The following is a 20,207-nucleotide window of genomic DNA, read 5'->3' as shown; positions in this document are numbered from 1 at the left end:
TGTATTTTCATTTAACCCGCATACAGTCGAGTTGTCTCAACGGTCGAGCTGTCCCTAGTCGAGCTCGCGAGTTTCTCAACGGTCGAGTTGTCTGACCCCCGCTCCGTCCTCCATCTTAACCATGCATAAACCCCAGGCTGATTGACTCAAACACATATCCTGCAGAATTACCCGCAGACCACGAATTCAAAATGCTCCAACCACTACTCACAAGGCTACGGCACTTCACACTTTAATATGAAAAGCACTCAATTTTTTTGGAAAGGAAAAGTTCATTGTTTTGTTTCCTTATTCCTCCATGGTTTTATGCATTCCAGTGTGTTTACATCTAAGTAATCACGTGACATTACCCTGTCGTCACGTGATCTTGTCAGTCGTGTTTACGTAATCACCTGACAGTGGCCTTGCAGCGCGCGCACGGAGAGAAGGCTGAAAATCGTGTTTTCGCACACTTTCAAAATGTGGCGCCTTTCCTTCATTTTCCTCGCAATTCCCCTGGTCCTAGGCTCTCCAACTTGGAATGAGGGTCTCACGAAAGCTCCCAGGTATTCCATGAACATCGATCTGCCCGAGGAAGAGCGATGGGAGTCCGTCTTGCAACACTGGAATGTCAGTGAATATCGGGAAATGGCCAGGGCAGTTTTTGAGTAAGTCGACCGTGAGTGATATTATGTGACGACCGAGCGAGATTTGTGCTAGTAGCCTATTTATTTTAAAGAATGTGAATTTTATTTGGAGTAAACTCAAAGGAAAGGGGGAGAGGCAAGGGCGGGAAAGATTCCAATATCTGGCCATCACTAATTTTTCCCTTCAGTGACCTATCAGCCATCAGAAAGTGTAGTCCGAGTAACTTGGACCAAACTTGTCGTCTTTTTAACATTCGGACATGGACGGTCTGGCGATAGTAGGTCCGAATGTCAAACAGGCGATATTAAGTTGGGTCCAAGTTACTACACAAAGTGATCATAATATGTCCTAAAACGTAAAAAATAGCAGGGAAAATATTGAACTATTTACTGAGAAAACAATTAGAAATTTTCAGACCAGTCTCAAGGTTTGTGCACAGGGTGACAAGTGATGGCTAGATATGGGAATCTTTCCCAAGGGCGTAAATCCCAGGGGGGGGGGGATATCCCCTCTTTTTGGACGTGGGGGGGGGGGGGGATAGGATCGTGACAAAGTTTATGACATTTAAAGATGCCAGCCCGACCTCTCTGTATTTGTACTTCAACAAACGCGAATATCTAGGGTTTTTTTAAGATGTGCAAATGTTTTAAAATGTACAAATTGGGTTTTTTTCCAACAATTTTAATACAGTGATTGTGTGTGATTCATTTTTAATTTGTTCCAAAGATTCTTTGCGTGTTTTGCAGCTCATTTGTAAACAAAGAGACAATGCAACTTCTTGAGATCATTGCGGGGTCACTGGACTACTATCTTCCTTCGCCATATGCTGGCGAGATCCGCGGTATCGCCAAGTTTTTTCAGATGGATGTCGGAGAAATGGTGCTGTATAATCTTTTTTACGACATCACTCTTTCAGGGTATGTATTTTCTTCAATTTTAGATCTCTTTATATCAGACATTGGAGCATAGACAGAGAGTGCTCAGTAGGACAACTAATGATACTCAGATTAGTTGGGCCTCAACTCTCGTACGACATGACGCGGTTGATGTCATATCTGTCCCTACACAACCACACTCATTTCAAATAATTGTGCATGCTGTGGTGAGCTGATGAGTGCAACCACCTAAAGCCATTACCCTTCGTGGATCAAGCCCCAAAAAAATTTATGCGGTGGAACCACGTGGAGAATTTTATCACCACATGTGTTTTTAGGTCAATAACCCTGGAATGCCTGTACACGTATGCACAAGACGATGTAGGTCATTCACATGGCCAGGGATTGTTCATAACCTGTCTGGGCTCTGGGCGGCACGAGGGGTTGACACAAAGGGATCAGCGGCACTTAGGGGTTGGCCACTAAGATCTCCAATTACTACACAAAGGTATTAGGCACCATCTTGGGCTGCTGTCTTTCAACACTCCTTACTCTGCAGTGGTTAGGGTCTGGCCAATGGGAGTCTACAAGCTTGTGGTGTATAGTAGGGGTGAGAATCACATGGAAGCTTGGCCTAATTGGCCCATTGAAAAAAAAAATTATGCCCATATTTGGAAAATGTGGAGAATTTTATCACCGCGTGGCTGCTGCGAGGGTTGCACAGGATATAAGGGTGTATATAGTGTCACTGACTGCATTTTTATTGTCACAATTGTAAAAAATTGTTGGTTTTTGTGTAGAGGATGCACCAGTATTGTTGCTCAAGACAGCAAAGGGAACATCTGGCATGCTCGCAATTGGGACTATTATTTTCCAGCGACACTCAGAAACTGGACGGTAGTTGTCGATTTTCAGAGCCACGGGAAGGTGAGTGTGAGAGAACAGTATGTAAAAGATTCTAAAAAAAACAAAATAAATAAAACCATCTGTGCTCAGGCGGTATCGGGGGTACAGGGAGTGATACGTGAGAAGGGCAGTTTGGGGCAGTATGGGGTAAAGTGTATTGTTCTATTTGATTTCACGTGATTTGTTCCTTTTTGCAGACCCTGTACACTGCTACGTCATTTATAGGGCAAGTGGGGGTTTTCACTGGACAAAGGCCAAATGCGTTTACTGTGTCTTTGAATGAGAGAGGTGAGCTACGTAAAAAATTTTTTTAAAAAAATACTGTTCGCAAATGTGGAATGGCGAAGCCGAGTGAAATGGAAAAGTCCAGATAGATTTTAATTGTAAGGGGTATTCTTTCTACGGACCTTAATTTATTATTAAAAATTGAATAACATGTTCAATGGAAAAGCGAAGAAATAATTCTGCCAATTTTTTGTCTTGCAAACTTTAAGAATGGTTGTCTATGATCACAATTGTTGCAGCTGACAGTATATTTTGTTTAATCTATCTCAAACCCACATTCCCTTTGTTAGATGAAGGTACAATCCTGGATGACATGATTCAGATTTTGAAGGCCCTGATCTCCGACAAGACCGTTTTCACCTCTTTCCAGATTCGAGATGTGAGTACATTTACACTTTAAGCAAACAGCCTTTGTGGCTTTTTCAGATACAAACAAAAAGTTGTCTTAATTTAGCCATTTACATTGTAACCCCTTCATAGTTATACGCCTAACTTTATCTAGAAGATACAAAAATGTGACATCTAAAAGTGTATTTTTGGAAAAGCAACTTGATTGAATACAATTCTTTCCTTCATCAAAAGTCTTCTTAGTTTCCAATTGCAAAGTCATCAAAAATCCAGTCCTCTTGATATCTGTCCCACTGCTCATGGACTGTCATTTGGGAGTCAGGTTGGCGTAGCTGTACTTTCCTCGCCTTCCACCACTGTTGACCCGGGTTCGATTCCTGCTTGGGCCAATATGTGGATTGGGGTTTCAGTTCCTGCCTGATTCCATGGGTTTCTCCCAGAATATTCTTCTGGGACTGATCCTCCCTCATGTTATAAAACTTCTTCACATTGTCTTCTCTTTACTCAGGGCCCCATGGAAGACTAGTAATTCCACTGAATGGGCTACTGAGTTAAAATAAGATTTAAATAAATTTGTGAATTAGACTTGCTTAAAGGTATAGTCCATCATTTGTGCATTTTGTTCGTTTGAAGCAACAAAAGTGCTCAAGATCTAAAGAAGGGTGCTGAACAACTAACCTGATGAAGTTTCAGCTCAGCTTAAGCTGTATATTTCGAGAAAAACAACATTCTAGGATCTCGATTCAAATCAAAAGTTGCTGAATCATGTTTTGAATTGGGCCTGAATTCAGCGTCCGATACGCGTTCTCACTCGGCCCATTGCAGCTACACGATGTCGCGCACTGATCCGACGAATTACAGCAACCACGTACGCATGTGCATCATGCCAATGCTTGCACGCACTTCGCCGAATAACAAAACCAAATACTAATTTGAATTTCCTACGGTGCTTCTTAAGAAGCACCGTTCTCTTGTTGATTTCTTCAAAATGACAGCTTGCCAGAAAGAATAATTTCACAGGGAGTTTGGTCCCCTTACTGTCTTTCAACCAAGTATGTTTTTCAACAATAACTACGCCAGTTACTTTTTGGATAGCTGCAAATGATGGACTCTGGCTTTTTAAGCCTTACATTGGCCCAAAAATGAGGCTCAAGTGACTACAAATAGACACCGCACACCAAATTTGCCTGGTCTTGTTGATTCATGTTGTTTGGTCGTGTTTTCTTATGCAGGCACTTTCCCGTAATGACACAGCGACATTTGACAGCGCATTGCAACGCCTCGCCTACCACCCTGAGACGGCACCCAACTATTATATCATTGGTGGGGTCAAGTCAACAGAGGGCGCTGTCATCACCAGAGCCCGTCTAACAGCTGTGGACGTCTGGCGTCTCGACCTTTCAAGCGGCAGGTAAGCGTCTTGCTGGCAAAGCACCAGTCTAAACTTTATAATAATAATAATAATAATAACGGTTTTTATATAGCTCCTTTAACTATTACATTATTATTACCCCTGACCATTGGGCAAATTAAATATTCCAAATACCATCTCAGCTCCCTGCGGAGTATACAGCTCGATGCTGCCTGTTAGGCGCAAGGAAGCTAATTCAGTCACAATAACCATCTCTGCCCTCACAGGTACCCATTTACTCCTGGGTGGGGAGAAGCAATAAGTGACAAAGTGCCTTGCCCAAGGGCACACGCACCATAACCCCAGGCTGGACTCGAACCCACAACCTGCAGAATTACCACAAAGTCAATGCTCCAAACCACGAGGCCACGGCAACCATCATTGAGAAGCTGGTCCGATCCGACATCTTTATGACGAAGCTGTCTACTACTATCTCTCCAGAAGTCAAACAAGATGTATATGAGTCTCTACAGATGGATAAAATTGCTTGAGAAGGAATTCTCTTCTCTTAAAAAGATTAACAATAACCTCGAGAAAAAAAATAGATGAACTTGAGAAGGACAGTCGTCTTAACAGTCTGCCTTTGATTCGACGAGAAGCCCAATGAGAAGTTATCAGCACTTGATCGCCTGAATCATCTCAAGCCAGGTAGTCATCTCCAGAAGTCATACATTGATCGTACTCATGAAATTGGCAAGCCTTCTCCCTAGGATGGCAACTCATAATAATAATAATAATAATAATAATAATTTGGGAGGCTAATCATCCTTACTCGCAGCTGGTATGCTGAATTGCGAAGGTCGCGGCTACAACGTGGTAGGGCCGCTGGCACGTAAAGGCGCCTATGGCTGCCGGCCACATCGACCCATATATGACCACGGAGCACAGCCTGAGATCGAAAGTGTTTGATTTTTCTAGAGGGAGGAAAACCGGAGGGCCCGGAGAAAAACCCTCGTGGCACAGGAGAGAACCAACGCACAACTCTACTACATGCGATCCGCGGTCAGGATTCGAACCGTGGTCACTTTGGTGAGAGGCGAGCGCTTTACGCACAAGCCACCCATGCCATCATCTGCAAATCGACGATCTTGACCAATCATCATCAAGTTTGTCAGTTGTGCAAAGAGGAGCGAGTCTTCGGCTCAAAGCGACTACTTGAAGGCTTACGATCACCGAGAGTCTCACATCAGGCCGCATGGCTGTCTTATCAAGACCAGTCAACAGAGTTCTAAGACCATCAACGCCTGGACCACAGATGGACGTGTGATCTGCCTCCTGCACAACAATCGCAAGGTAACCATGTCCTCATTGTCCAACAACCTGTGATGCACGATTCGTTCGTCCATATCGCATCTGCTTCCACCAACACCTGCTGGACCATGTACCAAGTATTATCATCCTGCATGAACAGTTCATTCACTTCATTGATTTGTTTTCAGCCTTGATCTTAATTTTAAGCACATCCCATCAGCTTTCCCCAACACCTGCTCGACTATGTACCAAGTATTAGGCCCAAAAAAAATAAGTTGGTCTCTGGTCAGCGCGCGCGTCGATTTAATCATGCGCGTCAATCTTTTTTTTTTTCCAAAATGTTCCAAGGTAGCTCCAACAGCGCCCTCTATTGCCGCACCTCCTCAATTTTTTTTTACCAAAGAGGACCAAGGAATGGGAAATTGCACCAAGGCAAATTATCGAGAGCACCAAGGCAAATTATGGAGGACACCAATGTACATGAGGACACCAAGAAAGCAAAATAGTACCCCACCTTGTCTGTACAATCCAAGCTTGAAGAAAAAAAAAAAAAAGCCGTGTCCCCGCGTCAATTCCGGAACTTTGGTCTGACCAGAGACCGAATATTTTTTTGGGGGGGCCTTATCATCCTGCATAAACAATTCATTTGCATGTACTTCATTGATTTGTGTTCAGTCTTGTACTTAATTTTAATAATATTTTTCTCTGATTTGGTGTCATGTCATTCATTCAATTTCAAGTCATCAGCTCATTTGTTACATGTTTATTTCCACCCATTGCATTATTATTGCTGAGTGTGTGTTTTCCATTTTCTTATTTTGGTTGTTACGTTGCTTTTGTTTGTTAACGTAGCTTGTATGTGATTGTGCCCCATTTGTATGCCTGTTAAATTTCCTTGTTTTCGTCCTGTTACATTCAACCAACGTGGCATTCTTTGTAATGCATGCGATAGCTGGGTTCAAACTGTTCTTGCAGCGAAACGAACACAAATCACATATGTGTGTGAGTTGTTTTCATTTTGCTGAAAGAACGCAAACCTTTTTGTGATCCATGGAGAGAACTTTTTAAAACTTTGTGTTTAAAATACCGTAACTTGAAAAGTACATGAGTGATTTGAATGATTCTTGTACTAAAAGAAAGCTTATGAATCGGGCTTTCATATCATAGAATTGGAAAGTGCTACTTGCAGAACTTCACTAAACCAATGGTCCCGACATTTGGGTTTTGTTTTTTTTACTCACCCTGTATTGTGAAATATTGCTTTGTTTTGAGTGTCATGTCCTTGTTTTTGCTGCTAGATGGTTTGTACTGGAGACCAACTATGATCACTGGAAATCACCACCCAAATGGGATTACCGTAGGTAGGTGATTAAAAGTAAACGTCCAAATGTATTTAAAGATATAGTCCATCATTTGTAATTTGTGCATTTTGTTCGTTTGAAGCAACAAAAGTGTTCAAAATCTAATGAAGGATACTGAACAACTAACCTGATGAAGTTTCAGCTAAGCTTCAGCTGTATATTCCGAGAAAAACAGCATTCTAGGATCTCAATTTCAAATCAAAAGTTACTGAATCATGTTTTGAATTGTTTTGAATTGCAGCTATACGCGATGTCGCGCACTGATCCGACGAATTATAGCAACCGCGTGTGCGTCGTGCCAATGCTTGTGCGCGCTTCGCCGAATAACAAAACAAACTACATGTACTAATTTAAATTTTCCTATGGTGCATCTTAAGACGCACCGTTGAAAAGGCCTTCTTTCGTTGATTACTTCAAAATGACAGCTTCCCAGAAAGAATAATTTCACAGGGAGTTTAGTCCACTTACTATCTTTCAATAAAGTTTGTTTTTCAACAATAATTATGCCAGTTACTTTTCGGATAGCTGCAAATGATGGACTATAGCTTTAACCAGTAACCCCATCTAGACCCTTCCAATTGTGTTAATTTCTGGTAGTGGTGGGAAAAATCGGAGATTGCAAAATCCGGTTATTCAAATTATTTTCAAACCAAATAACGGTTATCCAGAACGAATCTCTGTGGGGTTTGGTTGTAATAGGGAAGGTTACTTCAAGAACGATCTTTACTCATGGCCACTAGCAAATAATAATAGGTGTGATGTCTTGATCACAGATCTCATGGAAACAAGGCTATGAATGCAATTGGCCAAGACGCCATCGATCTTGAAGCCATGTTGAAGGTACTCTCTCTACCTCTCGTGTGCAACCCGTAAGTAATTTAAATAGTTTTTAATGAGTAGTTACAGATATTTTCCCACGAGGTGATTTGCCCTTTCAAAAGCCCAGGCCCTTTTTATACCAGGATTGTGGGTGTTTATCTTTGACTGAGCCCAGTGTAACACTATCTGGTTTAAATCCCAAAGGCAATTATAGTTGCGCCATAGGAGGCCAGTCCACGCTGTTTTGGTCGGTATTCATACACTTGCACTCTTCAGTTCACACAGTCTTGTTTTTACTATACTCCATAGGACAATGCTTTGTGTTTTCCTTTGTCCCTGTAATATAACACTCTCCTATAGACTAAGCACACAAACCTACTACAGAGGACTGTTTCCAACAAAAGACCCAACTCCCGAGGACTGAAAGGATCTGTTGTTCTCCCTTTGTGTTTCTGTCTTTGGGGAAAATGTAGAATAAGTACACACATGCGTGAACGTAAATCGCATGCCGTAGCACTTGCAGTCCGACAAATTCAGGATTTTGTTTGTGCATAAATTAAACAATCCAAAACAAATTATTTAAAATACTTTCCCTTTTGTCATTTATGTGAACATTTTTAATAAAAAGCCGTATTCCCTCTGAGTGATCCCCGTTTGCTATTTCCCGGGTTTGCAGCATTGCTGATCTTGTTAGCATCCTGACTTCGCACAGGATCCATGGCAACACAGCAAATAGTTTAGCGTTTATAACTCCTAGAACAAAGGCGTTGACAAAACGGGCTGGATAGCTCAGTTGGTAGAGCACCGGAATGGCAATCCGGAGGTCACAGGTTCAAACCCCGCTCCAGTCAATGACTCTGTTTAAAAAATCGTCTTTTTTTTTTAAACTTTCCTCAGAATGACTGTGTACACCACTCTTATGAGTGCCGCCCACCCATCAAGCTATGCCACCTTCTTTCGACATTGTGACTAAAACTGGAAAGCAAGTAATGATTTTAAAAGGACCGTTGGAATTTAAAGACACGAACACGAACAGGCAATTTATTTTGAGAAGTTCATTGGTGGATTTAATTATTGTTTTGGGATCTACAGGTATTTGATTATGATACTAATATAAGTTTGGTTGTTATCATTGGAATATTGTTTGTTTATATTTGTGATTGTATGGATTTTTGGAGAAGAATTGACAGTTTTATATAATTGAAACTCACTCATAAATTCTAATGCTGAGTTGATACTTGAAACGAATCAAGATTCAGGAAGAAAGTTTCCTATCCAGGGCTTTAATTATTGGAAACTTGGTCGGAAATCAACTAGCACTAGGGACGAAGTTGGTTGTATGGCTTTCTGATTAGATATTTTAACCCCCGGCAACGATCCCCAACCAGCCAAACCCCAACACCAGGGTTTGTTGGAATCTGTTGGGATGAGTACTGCACTAGTAAACTGACAGTACGTTACGTGGGATTAGGCATACTTCAAACAGAGTCCAACTGTTTATGTGCACAGTTTACAAAATGGTTTTGGGATTTGCAAGGATGAGAATGGTTCCTAGTAAATCACCCAAGGGAGTTAGAGTTGAATAATATTTCGTTGGTCACTGTAATTTTTTTTAAACTATTTGTATTCATCGAATCTCTATGTAGTGATTTATATTTTCTGGTTATTTTTGTAAGTGGTTTTCGTTTAAAATAAGGTTCCTACTTAACCTCTGTTTTTTAGTTTCTTATATTTTTATAATGGAATTCAGGGCATTTTTTTAAAAGATCAGATTATTTTTGTTTAATTTATTATTTTCAGTACATTTTAGAATTTTTGTGGAAAGGCCTTATATATTTTTATAGAATTTGCCCTTTACAAGATAATAAATTATAATTATGAATATCGTTGTTTCAGTTTGTGTTTGATGTTATCGTGGATAGTGAGGAGAATTGTATTTCATTGGGGGGGGGGGGGGGCAGAGGCGTAACAAGGTCAATTTTGTGGCGGGATTTCTGTCAATGAGGGCGCTGTTCAAAACCAACGATTACGCACACTGACACTAAGAGACAATATATGGTGCTTTTCAGGGCGATACTGTGCAAAATTTTTAAAAGGCACCCATACAGCTGATATGGCACCAAAAGAGGTACAACTTTTTTAAGGCATTTTTGCTCAGAAAGAAAGGGCACTTGTTGACAAAAAGAAGGGCACTCTTTTAACAAATATTGGGGTGGGGTGGGGTAAGTGCTGTTTAAAATAGGGCATTTGAATGGAAAAGGGCAGTCTTTAAAAAATATTGAGCCCCCCCGAGCCCCCCCCCCCCCCCAGCCGAGCCCCCCCCCCCCCCCCCCCCCCCCCCCTCCCATTTCATTTAAGTGTTTACATTGAGGTAACCACATGACATTACTTTGTCACCTGACCTTGTGCACCTGATGATCTGGCATAATGTCAGACAACTCGACCGTTGAGACAACTCCACTACTATCACCAAATAAATCTTGTCTCAACGGGCGACCTTAATGCACGGACAGTCGACATTCGGGTAGTCTCAACGGTCGAGTAGTCTCAACGGTCGAGTTGCTGACCCCTTGCATGCACGCAGCATACATTGTACTTAAGCGTGTTTTCGCGCACGGATGTACTTCAAAATGTGGCGCCTTTTCTTCACTTTCCTCGCAATTCCCCTGGTCCTAGGCTCTCAAACTTGGAATGAGGGTCTCAAAAAAGCTCCCAGGTATTCCATGAACATCGATCTGCCCGAGGAAGAGCGATGGGAGTCCGTCTTGCAACACTGGAATGCCAGTGAATTTCGAGAAATGGCCACGGCAGTTTTTGAGTAAGTCGACCGCGCGTGAGTGATGATCCGAGCGAGATATGTATACTCCTAGAAATATATGAGGCTCCACTACGTGGAGCCTCATAGTTCTAGGAGTAAGATATGTATACGTGTTAATTGTTATTAAAAAAGATGTGAAGTTTATTTTTTGGATTATAATTAAAGGAAAGCGGGAGTTTTTTTCTATTAGCACTACCCATTTAATGTTCAGCCTTCACTGCTTCAGGATTAAAAATATTTCAGGAAATGACCTTTTGTTCGTATGTGTTCAACAATAAAGTGTTTATTAATTTAAAGTGTTAACAATTATTTATCAGAGTTGTAATGACTCGAGTCAATGACTCGACTTGAGTCTGACTCGATTCACAATTTTTGGTGACTCGACTTGACTCGAGTCCCTAAGGGTAAATGACTCGACTTGACTCGAGTCACTGCGAGCAAATGACTCGACTCGACTCGAGTCACTGCGAGCAAATGACTCGACTCGACTCGAGTCCCTCATCAGAAGACTCGACTCGATTCGAGCGAAGCCTAGGCTAATAAGACTCGAGTCCCCCCAAAAAAAGCACAACTTTGCAAAAAGTATTTGCAATGACTTACGGTGCAAAATTTATGCTCACTTCGCTTTGCGAATAGCAGCCATACAACGTGTCACAGACTCCCACCTCATGGTTCTAGAACTCACAAAATGCTATCCAGGAACCAGATTTTTAAACACATTTTCTAATTCGCTGTTTCATCATTGGCTTTGGGCGATTTCTTATAAAGCTCTTGGATTCGAACGCTGGCTAAACTTATGACCTTTTATAGTTTTTGTCAGAATAATTGGAAAGATTCCCATATGGCCATCACTATTTTTTCGCTTCAGTGACCTATCACTCTACCATAGACCCATAGTTCCAGGGCACTATCAGTCTAGTAGCAGCCATCAGAAAGTGATAATATGTCCAAAAAGTCAAATTTAGCATGGAAAATATTGAAGTATTACTGAGAAAACACTTTCAGACCAGTCTCATAGGGTTTGTGCACAGGGTGTCAAGTGATGTCCAGGTATGGAACTCTTTCCCAAAAAAAATATTGCAGTGATTGTGTGATTCGTTTTGATTTTGCTTCCAAATTTCTTTTGCAGCAAAATGGTGAACAAAGAGACACTGCAACTTCTTGAGATCATTGGGGGGGCGCTGGACTATTATCTGCCTTCGCCTTATGCTGGTGAGATCCGTGGTATCGCCAAGCACTTTCAGATGGATGTAGGAGAAATCGTGCTGTATAATCTTATATATGATATCACTCTTTCAGGGTAAGTAATTTGTTATATTCAGATCTCAAGCGCAGATGTTGCAAGTTGGAAGCGGGAGAATTGACGCTTTTTGCGGCTAAATGGTTTACAGCGCAGTGTGATTTTCCAAATGTAAGGCCAAGTAGAAAAATAAACTAGTTTATTGTTTCCAGCCGCATCCACTTCTACAGGCCGTCTGCTTTTTTTGGCCAATATTTAACCATACATTTGAAATATGTTTTGCACATGTTGTCAATATTTCATTTGTTTGCAACAAGATTGGAATTACGTAGAAAGGGTTATGGCTCCTTTGGACATCTTTTTCTGTCAGCAAAATAGTCAAGAAAATTGAAGAATCCTTCCGCCATCTTGGAAAATTAGCCATCTTGGGGGGGGGGGGAAGCAAATAAACAAAACGCGCGCCTCCTTTATTTTTAAAAAAAAAAGGTTGGGCGAGAAACTGCATCTTGTGTTTACTCGGCCTGATGTCCATTTGTAGCCCACATGACTCTAAGCACAGAGCGTATTGTCAGTGTTTTTAGGCCAAATAAAAAAAATATGTTTAGCGTCCCCGCCCACTTCCTTTTTGGAGGCTGCCTCCTTTTTAAAAATTTTTTGTGGGAAAAAAAACGAAAAATGATGAATTTTAAATATTGACATCATTCTGGCCTCTTTGTCTGTTGCATCTAGCCCATATAAAGCTGGTATGTCATTTCCTGAGTCCAAGTGGCGGCCATTTTAAAAAAAAGCTTGCGGCCATCTTGAAAAATAGCCCGGTCGGGCAGTCATTTTGGAGGGGGGAAAAAAGGGCCTCTTTTTTTTCAAAAAGGCAGAACACCAAATATGTTTTTGTATTTTACTTGGCCTTAGCGTCACAATGTTTATTTTTTGGTTGGTTTTGGTGTAGAGGATGCACCAGTATTGTAGCTCAAGACAGCAAAGGGAACATCTGGCATGCTCGGAATATGGACTATGGTTTCACCGCGACACTCAGAAACTGGACGGTAGTTGTCGACTTTCAGAGCCACGGAAAGGTCAGTAGAAGAGGGCATTTTCTGAAAGATTCTCTAAGCTAAAACAGACATAAATTCAGGGATTAAGCCTAATTGCTGGTCCCAGAGGACTGGCCAAGTGTCTTACTGACCGTCACTGGTGAGTCGGGCAGTGCTATTGTATAGGATTACCACGAACTGAATGTATGGGCTAAATCTGTAATGGTGTAGACCAGATTGTGGAGTGCTGTGGCTTTGTGGTTAAGGGCACTGGATTCGTGGTCTGTGGGTAAAGCTGTGGGTTGGAGTCCAGCCGGGGTCATGGTGCGTGTGCCCTTGAGCAAGGCACTTTGTCACTCATTGCTTCTCTCCACCCAGGAGTAAATGGGTACCTGTGAGGGCAGAGATGGTTATTGTGGTTGAATAAGCTTGTTTGCGCCTAACAGGCAGCATCGAGCTGTATAATCCCCAGGGAGCTAAGATGGTAATCAGAATGTTTAATTGGCCCGATGATCAGGGATAATAATAATACTGTAAGCGCTGTGATTTAGTTTACTAAAAAGAGCATTCTTAAATGCCGATTATTATTCATGAAAAGAATTCCAGTGAACAGTCATTCTGTCTTGTATTACATTGTATTACTATATTGTGTTACATTGTATTACATTGTATTACATTGTATTACATTGTATTACATTGTGTTTATTGCCTTAAAGGGAAAATACAACATTTGCAAACATCAAAAAATAAAACTACCAAATCATTTTGAAATACCTTGCTGGACTGTTAGTGAATGACAGTGTAAAGCATCCTGTAAAATCATGGCACCTGGTATACTGTCATTTTCAAGAAAAGTGGTATTTTTGTATCAATTTCCAACGCTGATCGGCCGATCAGCGTTGGAAAAAACTGGCTTTTTTTTCAAATACTGGCCCCAGTTGACCATCGCACTTGTTTGCAATCGATTACACACCTATGAACGGGTACAAGCCAGCTAGACTGGTTCCCTGACCTTACAATTCCCCAATATATGTAAACTGCTCTGTTTCTTCTTAAATGGAGTCAGGGAACCAGACTACAGGAAAATGAATGTTTTTCTTGGTTTTTATAGCATTTCCGAACCCAAAACCTCAAAAAAGTCAGTGTAACTATATTTGCTATATATTTCCAACCCCCCAATTCCATCCATTTCTGAAAATTACAGCAAAAGCAAATGATGTATATTCCCTTTAAGAATCCATAAAACCATACAGAGCTTGAAAGGTTTCAGGCAGTACAGGGAGTAATAGGTAGGTAGGGTACGGTAGTTTGGGGCGGTATGGTAAGTGTATGGTTCTAAATTTCATTTCACGTGATTTGTTCCATTGCAGACCCTGTACACTTCTACGTCATTTGTAGGGCAAGTGGGATTTTACACTGGACAAAGGCCAAATGCTTTTACTGTGTCTTTGAATGAGAGAGGTGAGTTACTTTAAAAAAAAAAAAATAGACAACTGTTCGCAAATCAGTACTTTTTATTTGCTTTAGGCAATCCATGTTTGTTTTTGAGACATCAGATGTTCTTTTAGAGTGTTTTTGAAGGCCTAAGGCCGAGTAAAAAAAAAAATAGTTTCTCGTCCGGGGTTTTTGAAAAAAGGGAGGAAGCGGGGCTTTTTATTTTTTATTTTTTATTTTTTTCAAGATGGCCGCCTTTTTAAAATTTCCTGCAACCGTTGGTTTTCCACTGTTCAAAGACACTTTTAAAGATGAAAGACAAGTTGGACAAGAGAATTGAACATATTTACAGTGTCATTTAGAGTTGTATTGGTATTGGTATTTATTTTCCGATGAATTTGTAGACTTTTTCGGTGTCTTTCTACTACATTTTTCAAAATAAAATATAATAAAAAAATCCAGGCGGCCTCCAAAAAGGAAGCGGGCGGGGACGAGAAACTTGTTGTTTTTTTACTTCGCCTAATACGACCTTTGATGTTGTTTGTCAAACTTCAAAATCAACCTTTGATTTCTTTTATGAAAAAAATTAGTTATCAAAAATCAGATAATTTAAGTAATACTGTGCAGTAGATGGCTCTTTAGGAGTGCCATGGCAATATGTATTACATTGTAAACTTCTAAGAGTTTGTAAAAAATCAAGAGTCACAATTAAATTTTGGTCACTATATTTTGTTGGTGTCTTTCATAAAATTTAATGGATAATTCAAGATAACGCAGTACCCGTAGTTTGTGTTACTATTTCTGTTAGGAAGGTTTATAAAACCTATTTGATTGTAAAATTTCATGTTGGAAGTTACTGGTATGTTGAAAGTCAAGAGTTAGTTTATTTTTGTTAACCTATGTGTAAAAAGAAAAGCTGAATTAAAGGGGCACTAGGTCCTGAAATCCCCGAAAATGTTATGTTTTGGATTGTTTACTTATCCTATTTCAAACATCTGGTTGAAAGGAAACCAACCTAATGTCTTACCGTTCCCGGACATGACGGAGTACGAATACGTTTTTCGTGTCGTTCTCATGTACGCTATACACGTTGTGTGTCTCGGGAACAGCGCGCGGTGACCAATCACCAATGCAAAAAGTTGTGGTTTCTTCAACGTCTGCAAAAGGCGAACACTTTACGCGTACGAATGAAATCACAACTAGCATCCAAACAGCTCGAATTTGTGGGGTCGCAAAAGTGGACCCCGAAATTCGTTCTCGCACGCATAATACAGGAATAACACAAAAACGCCCAGTTTTGAAAGGATAGTTGTGTGGATGTTTATATCCTACTTTTAAAAGTTATTTCCGATTATCATCATCTCGTTCAAAGCGCGTTTTGTAGCCCAATTGGGCTGTTCCAGGACCTAGTGTCCCTTTAACCCCTAACATGTTTTGCAAGGTTTTTATTTTACTGACCTTAATTTTAAAATTCCCCACATTTTGATCACAAAACACAACTTTATCAACACCCTTTTTCTCAAAATCAGTCAATTGCCTGATCGTTGTATGCCACATACATTTTGTGATGTCTTCTAAATGACAGCAAGCCAGACGGATTTATATCATAGGTTGTTTATTACCAGAACAGACTTTTTTTTATAATAATGGGGTACGGTAGTAGTTTTTGGATGAATGCAAATTATTGTGTATGCCTTTAAAAATTGTTCTCCAGACTCACATTTTTGAAAGCTGACGATTTTAATTTATCTCATACCCAAATTCCCTTTGTTAGATGAAGGTACAATGTTGGAAGACATCATTCAGATTTTGAAAGCGCTAATCTCCGACAAGACCGTTTTCACGTCCTTCCAGATTCGAGATGTGAGTACATTGAGGCTTTATAGCAAAAGCCCGTGGCTTTTAAAGATGCATACCTATCTCACTGACTGACAATTGTGAATTAGATTTAGGCTTGCCGGTCTTGTTGACTTCTATTTCTTGGTTATGTTGCCCGATGCAGGCACTTTCCCGTAACGACACAGCGACTTTTGACAGCGCGTTGCAGCGCCTCGCCTACCACCCAGAGACGGCACCCAACTATTACATCGTTGGCGGCGCTAAGTCAGCAGAGGGCGCTGTCATCACCAGAGACCGTCTTACAGCTGTGGATGTCTGGCGTCTTGACCTTTCAAATGGCAGGTAAGTGTCTTGCCAGCAAAGTATCAGTCTCGGATCTACTGCCTCAGATCTGCTCCAAAACCCTAACTTTGTCTTCCATCCATCGCGCAGATCGCCATCTTTGATCTTGTGAACCCACCTCGTAAGCAGGATCTATTAAAACGTGATTTGGAGCAACGTTGGCCAAGTTCGCGCAAGGACTATAGTTGACCAATGGTTAACTAACGTTTGCCCAAACTCTGTCTAGTCGACGGTGGTTGACTACGCTAGTCGACTATTTGGAACCAGCCTACTGGGGTTGGTTGCTTCGCTGGTAACCAATAGCCGCGCGCATTCATAACGCTAGCAGAGAGCCAGGATCCAGAAGTTTTGCGATGACGTTTTGACCAGCGTTTGACTAGAGACATTCGCACGTTGCTATTAGTGCGCAGGCGTAAGGTACGTCACAAATCAACCACTAGTCGACTAATGGTCCTTGCCCGAACTTGGCCTAGATTGACGTGTCAGATCATCGATTGCGATCCAGATCTGCTGTAAACAAACAGCACAAATTCAGAAGTGAGGTCACATGTCCAGTCACAAGTAACGGACGATGAACAATAACAAAGGAATGCCTCTGTTTAACAGTTTACTTCAGTAGCATGGGGCTTGACTCAGTAGTGGATGACTTGTGATGGGCTTACTACGACTCTATAGTGAAATACAACTTTGTTTTAAGTGCCATGTCCTTATTTTTGCTACTAGATGGTTTGTGCTCGAGACCAACTATGATCACTGGGAACCACCACCAAAAAGTGATGACCGAAGGTATGTGATTCAAAGTAAACTACAAAATAGCATCAGTATAACCACCCCTCGACCTTTCAAAACTTGTTCATTTTTGGCTGGCTGTCTTGTCGGACACTTGCAGTCACTGTGATTTTCTAGCCTCTTGTGATTTTGTTCTTTTGGTTTTTTTTCGCTGTTCTCATTTTTGGCCTCAATTTCTTAAATTGGTGCAAGCTTGTGCCCTTTTGCTCCAGGCCCAACATCTATAGTCCTTACCAAGCTTGAATGAGAATAAACCGACAAGATGTTCCGCCAAGAGAAAATTATGTCTTATATTGACCTGGCCACCATAAAAAAAATTAAGGAGCTAAGGGGGCTTTGGTTGTAATAGGGAAGATGACTTCAAGAAGGATCTTTGCTTATGGCCAGTAGAAAATAATTTAAAGTAATACTAGAAGTGTAACCTTCTTGATTGCAGGGATCCTGGAAACAAGGCTATGAATGCGATTGGCCAAGACGCCATCGATCTTGATGCCATGTTGAAGGTGCTCTCTCTGCCTCTCGTGTGCAACTCGTAAGTAAAAACAGTTTTTACATTCTTTCAGTACTTGAGATTTTTCCTATAACAGAGAGTCTTTTAAAGTCTAGGTTTAAAGACCTTTAGAAAAAGAGCCTTCTTTGTTTTGTTGACAATGAGTGTCATGTATGCATGGGATCATTTTACCTAAATTTTAGCCATGGTTGTTGAACAAGTTCATGCCGGGATTATTTTGACAAGAACGGAACGAGGCGCGGGATTTATTTTCACTCGACCTCAAGCCAGGCAGGTTGAAGCATCACCCTCGGGCAGCGCGCACTCATATTTCCGGCCTCACTTGCTGCGAGCGGATCGCTGACAGATATTTCCGGCCTCGCTCCCTGCGTGTTTATCCGTCATCCGTTCCGAATACTGCAAAACTTTTGCTTGTATACACAAACTACTGGTTCATAACAGAAAGCAACAGTAAAATGTTTTATTATTTCATGGAAAATTCTGCTGCCAAAGTTAGTTATTGATCTAAAGTTTGACGGTTTGGTGCACTGCATAAAAAAATATACTTTTAGGCCAAAAAAAAAAAAATTTGGTCTCTGGTCAGACCAAAGTTCCGGAATTGATGCGGCCACGCGGCTTTTTTGTTTTCTTCAAACTTGGATTGTACAGACAAGGTGGGGTACTATTTTTCTTTTTTGGTGTCCTCATGTACATTGGTGTCCTCCATAATATGCCTTGGTGCTTTCGATCATTTGCCTTGGTGCAATTTTCCATTCCTTGGTGCTCTTTGGTAAAAAAAATTGAGGAGGTGCGGAAATAGAGGGCACTGTTGGAGCTACCGCGGAACATTTTGGAAAAAGAAAAAAAGATCGACGCACATGATTAAAATCGACGCGCGCGCTGACCAGAGACCGACTTATTTTTTGGGGGGCCTTACCACAGAATTTTTTTTTTTTTTTTAGATCACATTTTAGTTTTCCCTTTCAATATTTAATATTCATTCAAGTACAGAAAAATACAAATACAGATATACAAAATTTGATTTAAGGTTTGTACTGTTGGAAATATGTTGCTATTAGTTGCTTAATTTTTTTTACTCATCGAAATATTTTGTCTTTTTGGTGTATTTGAAAATTTGTAATGAAAAACCTTATCCTCTCTGAGTGATCCAAGTTGCTTTTTCCCAGGTTTGCAGCATTGCATAATGTTGCTAGCATCGTGACTTTGGGCGTGATCCCTGGTCACATGGCATATATGGGTTTTTGGCTTCTAACTAGCGCCCCTAGATCAAATTTAAGACATTCAGTTGAGAGAATGGGGAACCCCAGCATTGGGCTGGATAGCTCAGATGGTAGAGCACTGGAACAGTAATCAGAAGGTTGCAGGTTCAAACCCCACTCCAGTGTTTGTATAAAGGGAATGTGCAACATTTGCTTTTGCTGCAATGTTCATAAATAAATGGATTTGAAGGATTAGTATGTCACAGCAAATATTGTTGAAATGACTTGTTTCACGTTTTGGGCTTGTAGATGCTGGAAAAACCAAGAAAAACAATCATGTTCTTGTAGTCTGGTTCCCTGACCCCACTTAAGATGAAACGTACCAAATTATAGACTTTGGGGAATTTTACGGTCAGAGAATCAGTCGAGCAGGCTTGTACCTCTTCACAGGTGTGTAATCAATTGCAAAGGAAATGCGAAATAACTAAATACGAAAATATAGAAGTAGTTTTTGAAAAAAAAGCCAGTTTTCTCCAACGCTGGTCGGAGACCAGCGTTGGAAAAATACAATTTTTCTTGAAAGTTTGAGCAAACCAGGAGCCACGATTTCACAGGATGCTTTAGACTGTCATTCCCAACAATCCAGTAAGGTATTTCGTGATAATGTGATCATTTCGTTTTTTGATCTTTGCAAATGTTGTATCATCCCTTTAAGTTAAAAAAAAAAAAAATCATTTTTTTTTTACTTTGCCCAGAGGCACTGTGTACACCACTCTTATGAGTGCCGCCCACCCATCAAGCTATGCAACCTTCATTCGACATTGTGGCTAGAACTGGGAAGTAAGTAATGATATAAGAAGGACCGGTGGGAAAGGCATTATTGACACTAGCCTTGGCCAAGGCGTTGGCGATAGTATACAAATATTGAGCGGCTCAGAGTGAAATGGGAGGAATATTATCGCAAGGTAAAATCTGGACTTTTAAGCCAAGTGAACTGGAAAAGTCCAGATTTTACAGAATGATACTATTCCTCCCATTTCACAATTTAAAGCCACTCAATATTTGTTTTATATAACTGACATAAAGATCCTTGTCATTTGATATATTTGAACTTTTATTTC

At 40.8% G+C, this 20,207-nt stretch overlaps 2 protein-coding genes and 1 non-coding gene across 4 annotated transcripts; all 3 read left to right on the top strand.

Annotated features, from left to right (window-relative positions):
• Positions 1 to 73: 73 nt before the first annotated feature.
• LOC119730569 (N-acylethanolamine-hydrolyzing acid amidase-like) lies at positions 74 to 9,069 on the top strand. 2 transcript variants are annotated; one of them, XM_038203545.1, is made up of 10 exons: positions 74 to 95; positions 456 to 647; positions 1,374 to 1,544; positions 2,303 to 2,429; positions 2,606 to 2,696; positions 2,984 to 3,072; positions 4,274 to 4,452; positions 7,002 to 7,064; positions 7,838 to 7,933; positions 8,781 to 9,069. In XM_038203545.1, the coding sequence occupies exons 2-10, from the start codon at positions 460 to 462 to the stop codon at positions 8,854 to 8,856; spliced, it is 1,080 nt and encodes a 359-aa protein (XP_038059473.1). In that variant the 5' UTR covers positions 74 to 95; positions 456 to 459; the 3' UTR covers positions 8,857 to 9,069. The 2 variants fall into 2 exon arrangements, with proteins under 2 accessions (XP_038059473.1, XP_038059474.1); XM_038203546.1 differs by lacking the exons at positions 7,002 to 7,064; positions 7,838 to 7,933; positions 8,781 to 9,069 and adding an exon at positions 4,894 to 5,203.
• On the top strand, positions 8,662 to 8,734 carry Trnaa-ggc. Its single transcript has one exon. It is a non-coding gene; the product is annotated as a tRNA-Ala (tRNA).
• Positions 9,070 to 10,459: 1,390 nt separating the features above from the next.
• LOC119730567 (N-acylethanolamine-hydrolyzing acid amidase-like) lies at positions 10,460 to 20,071 on the top strand. The gene is made up of 9 exons (XM_038203544.1): positions 10,460 to 10,701; positions 11,831 to 12,001; positions 12,888 to 13,014; positions 14,343 to 14,433; positions 16,181 to 16,269; positions 16,409 to 16,587; positions 17,311 to 17,373; positions 17,813 to 17,908; positions 19,842 to 20,071. Exons 1-9 carry the CDS (start codon positions 10,502 to 10,504, stop codon positions 19,915 to 19,917), a joined length of 1,092 nt encoding a protein of 363 aa, XP_038059472.1. The 5' UTR covers positions 10,460 to 10,501; the 3' UTR covers positions 19,918 to 20,071.
• The last annotated feature ends 136 nt before the right edge of the window (positions 20,072 to 20,207 follow it).

The sequence above is a fragment of the Patiria miniata genome, unplaced genomic scaffold (assembly GCF_015706575.1).
Source record: "Patiria miniata isolate m_02_andy unplaced genomic scaffold, ASM1570657v1 HiC_scaffold_22, whole genome shotgun sequence".
Taxonomy (NCBI): domain Eukaryota; kingdom Metazoa; phylum Echinodermata; class Asteroidea; order Valvatida; family Asterinidae; genus Patiria; species Patiria miniata.
The sequence above is the reverse complement of the archived record's forward strand: the minus strand, read 5'-3'. Positions and strand labels throughout refer to the sequence as shown.

Bases quoted from the DNA above. Each gene is read 5' to 3' on its own strand.
- LOC119730569 (XM_038203545.1), top strand. From the start codon at position 460: ATGTGGCGCCTTTCCTTCATTTTCCTCGCAATTCCCCTGGTCCTAGGC. The intron at 2,430-2,605 runs GTGAGTGTGAGA...TCCTTTTTGCAG, and splicing joins ATTTTCAGAGCCACGGGAAG to ACCCTGTACACTGCTACGTC. The intron at 7,065-7,837 runs GTAGGTGATTAA...TCTTGATCACAG, and splicing joins CCCAAATGGGATTACCGTAG to ATCTCATGGAAACAAGGCTA.
- LOC119730567 (XM_038203544.1), top strand. From the start codon at position 10,502: ATGTACTTCAAAATGTGGCGCCTTTTCTTCACTTTCCTCGCAATTCCC. The intron at 14,434-16,180 runs GTGAGTTACTTT...TCCCTTTGTTAG, and splicing joins TGTGTCTTTGAATGAGAGAG to ATGAAGGTACAATGTTGGAA. The intron at 16,588-17,310 runs GTAAGTGTCTTG...TTTTGCTACTAG, and splicing joins CTTGACCTTTCAAATGGCAG to ATGGTTTGTGCTCGAGACCA.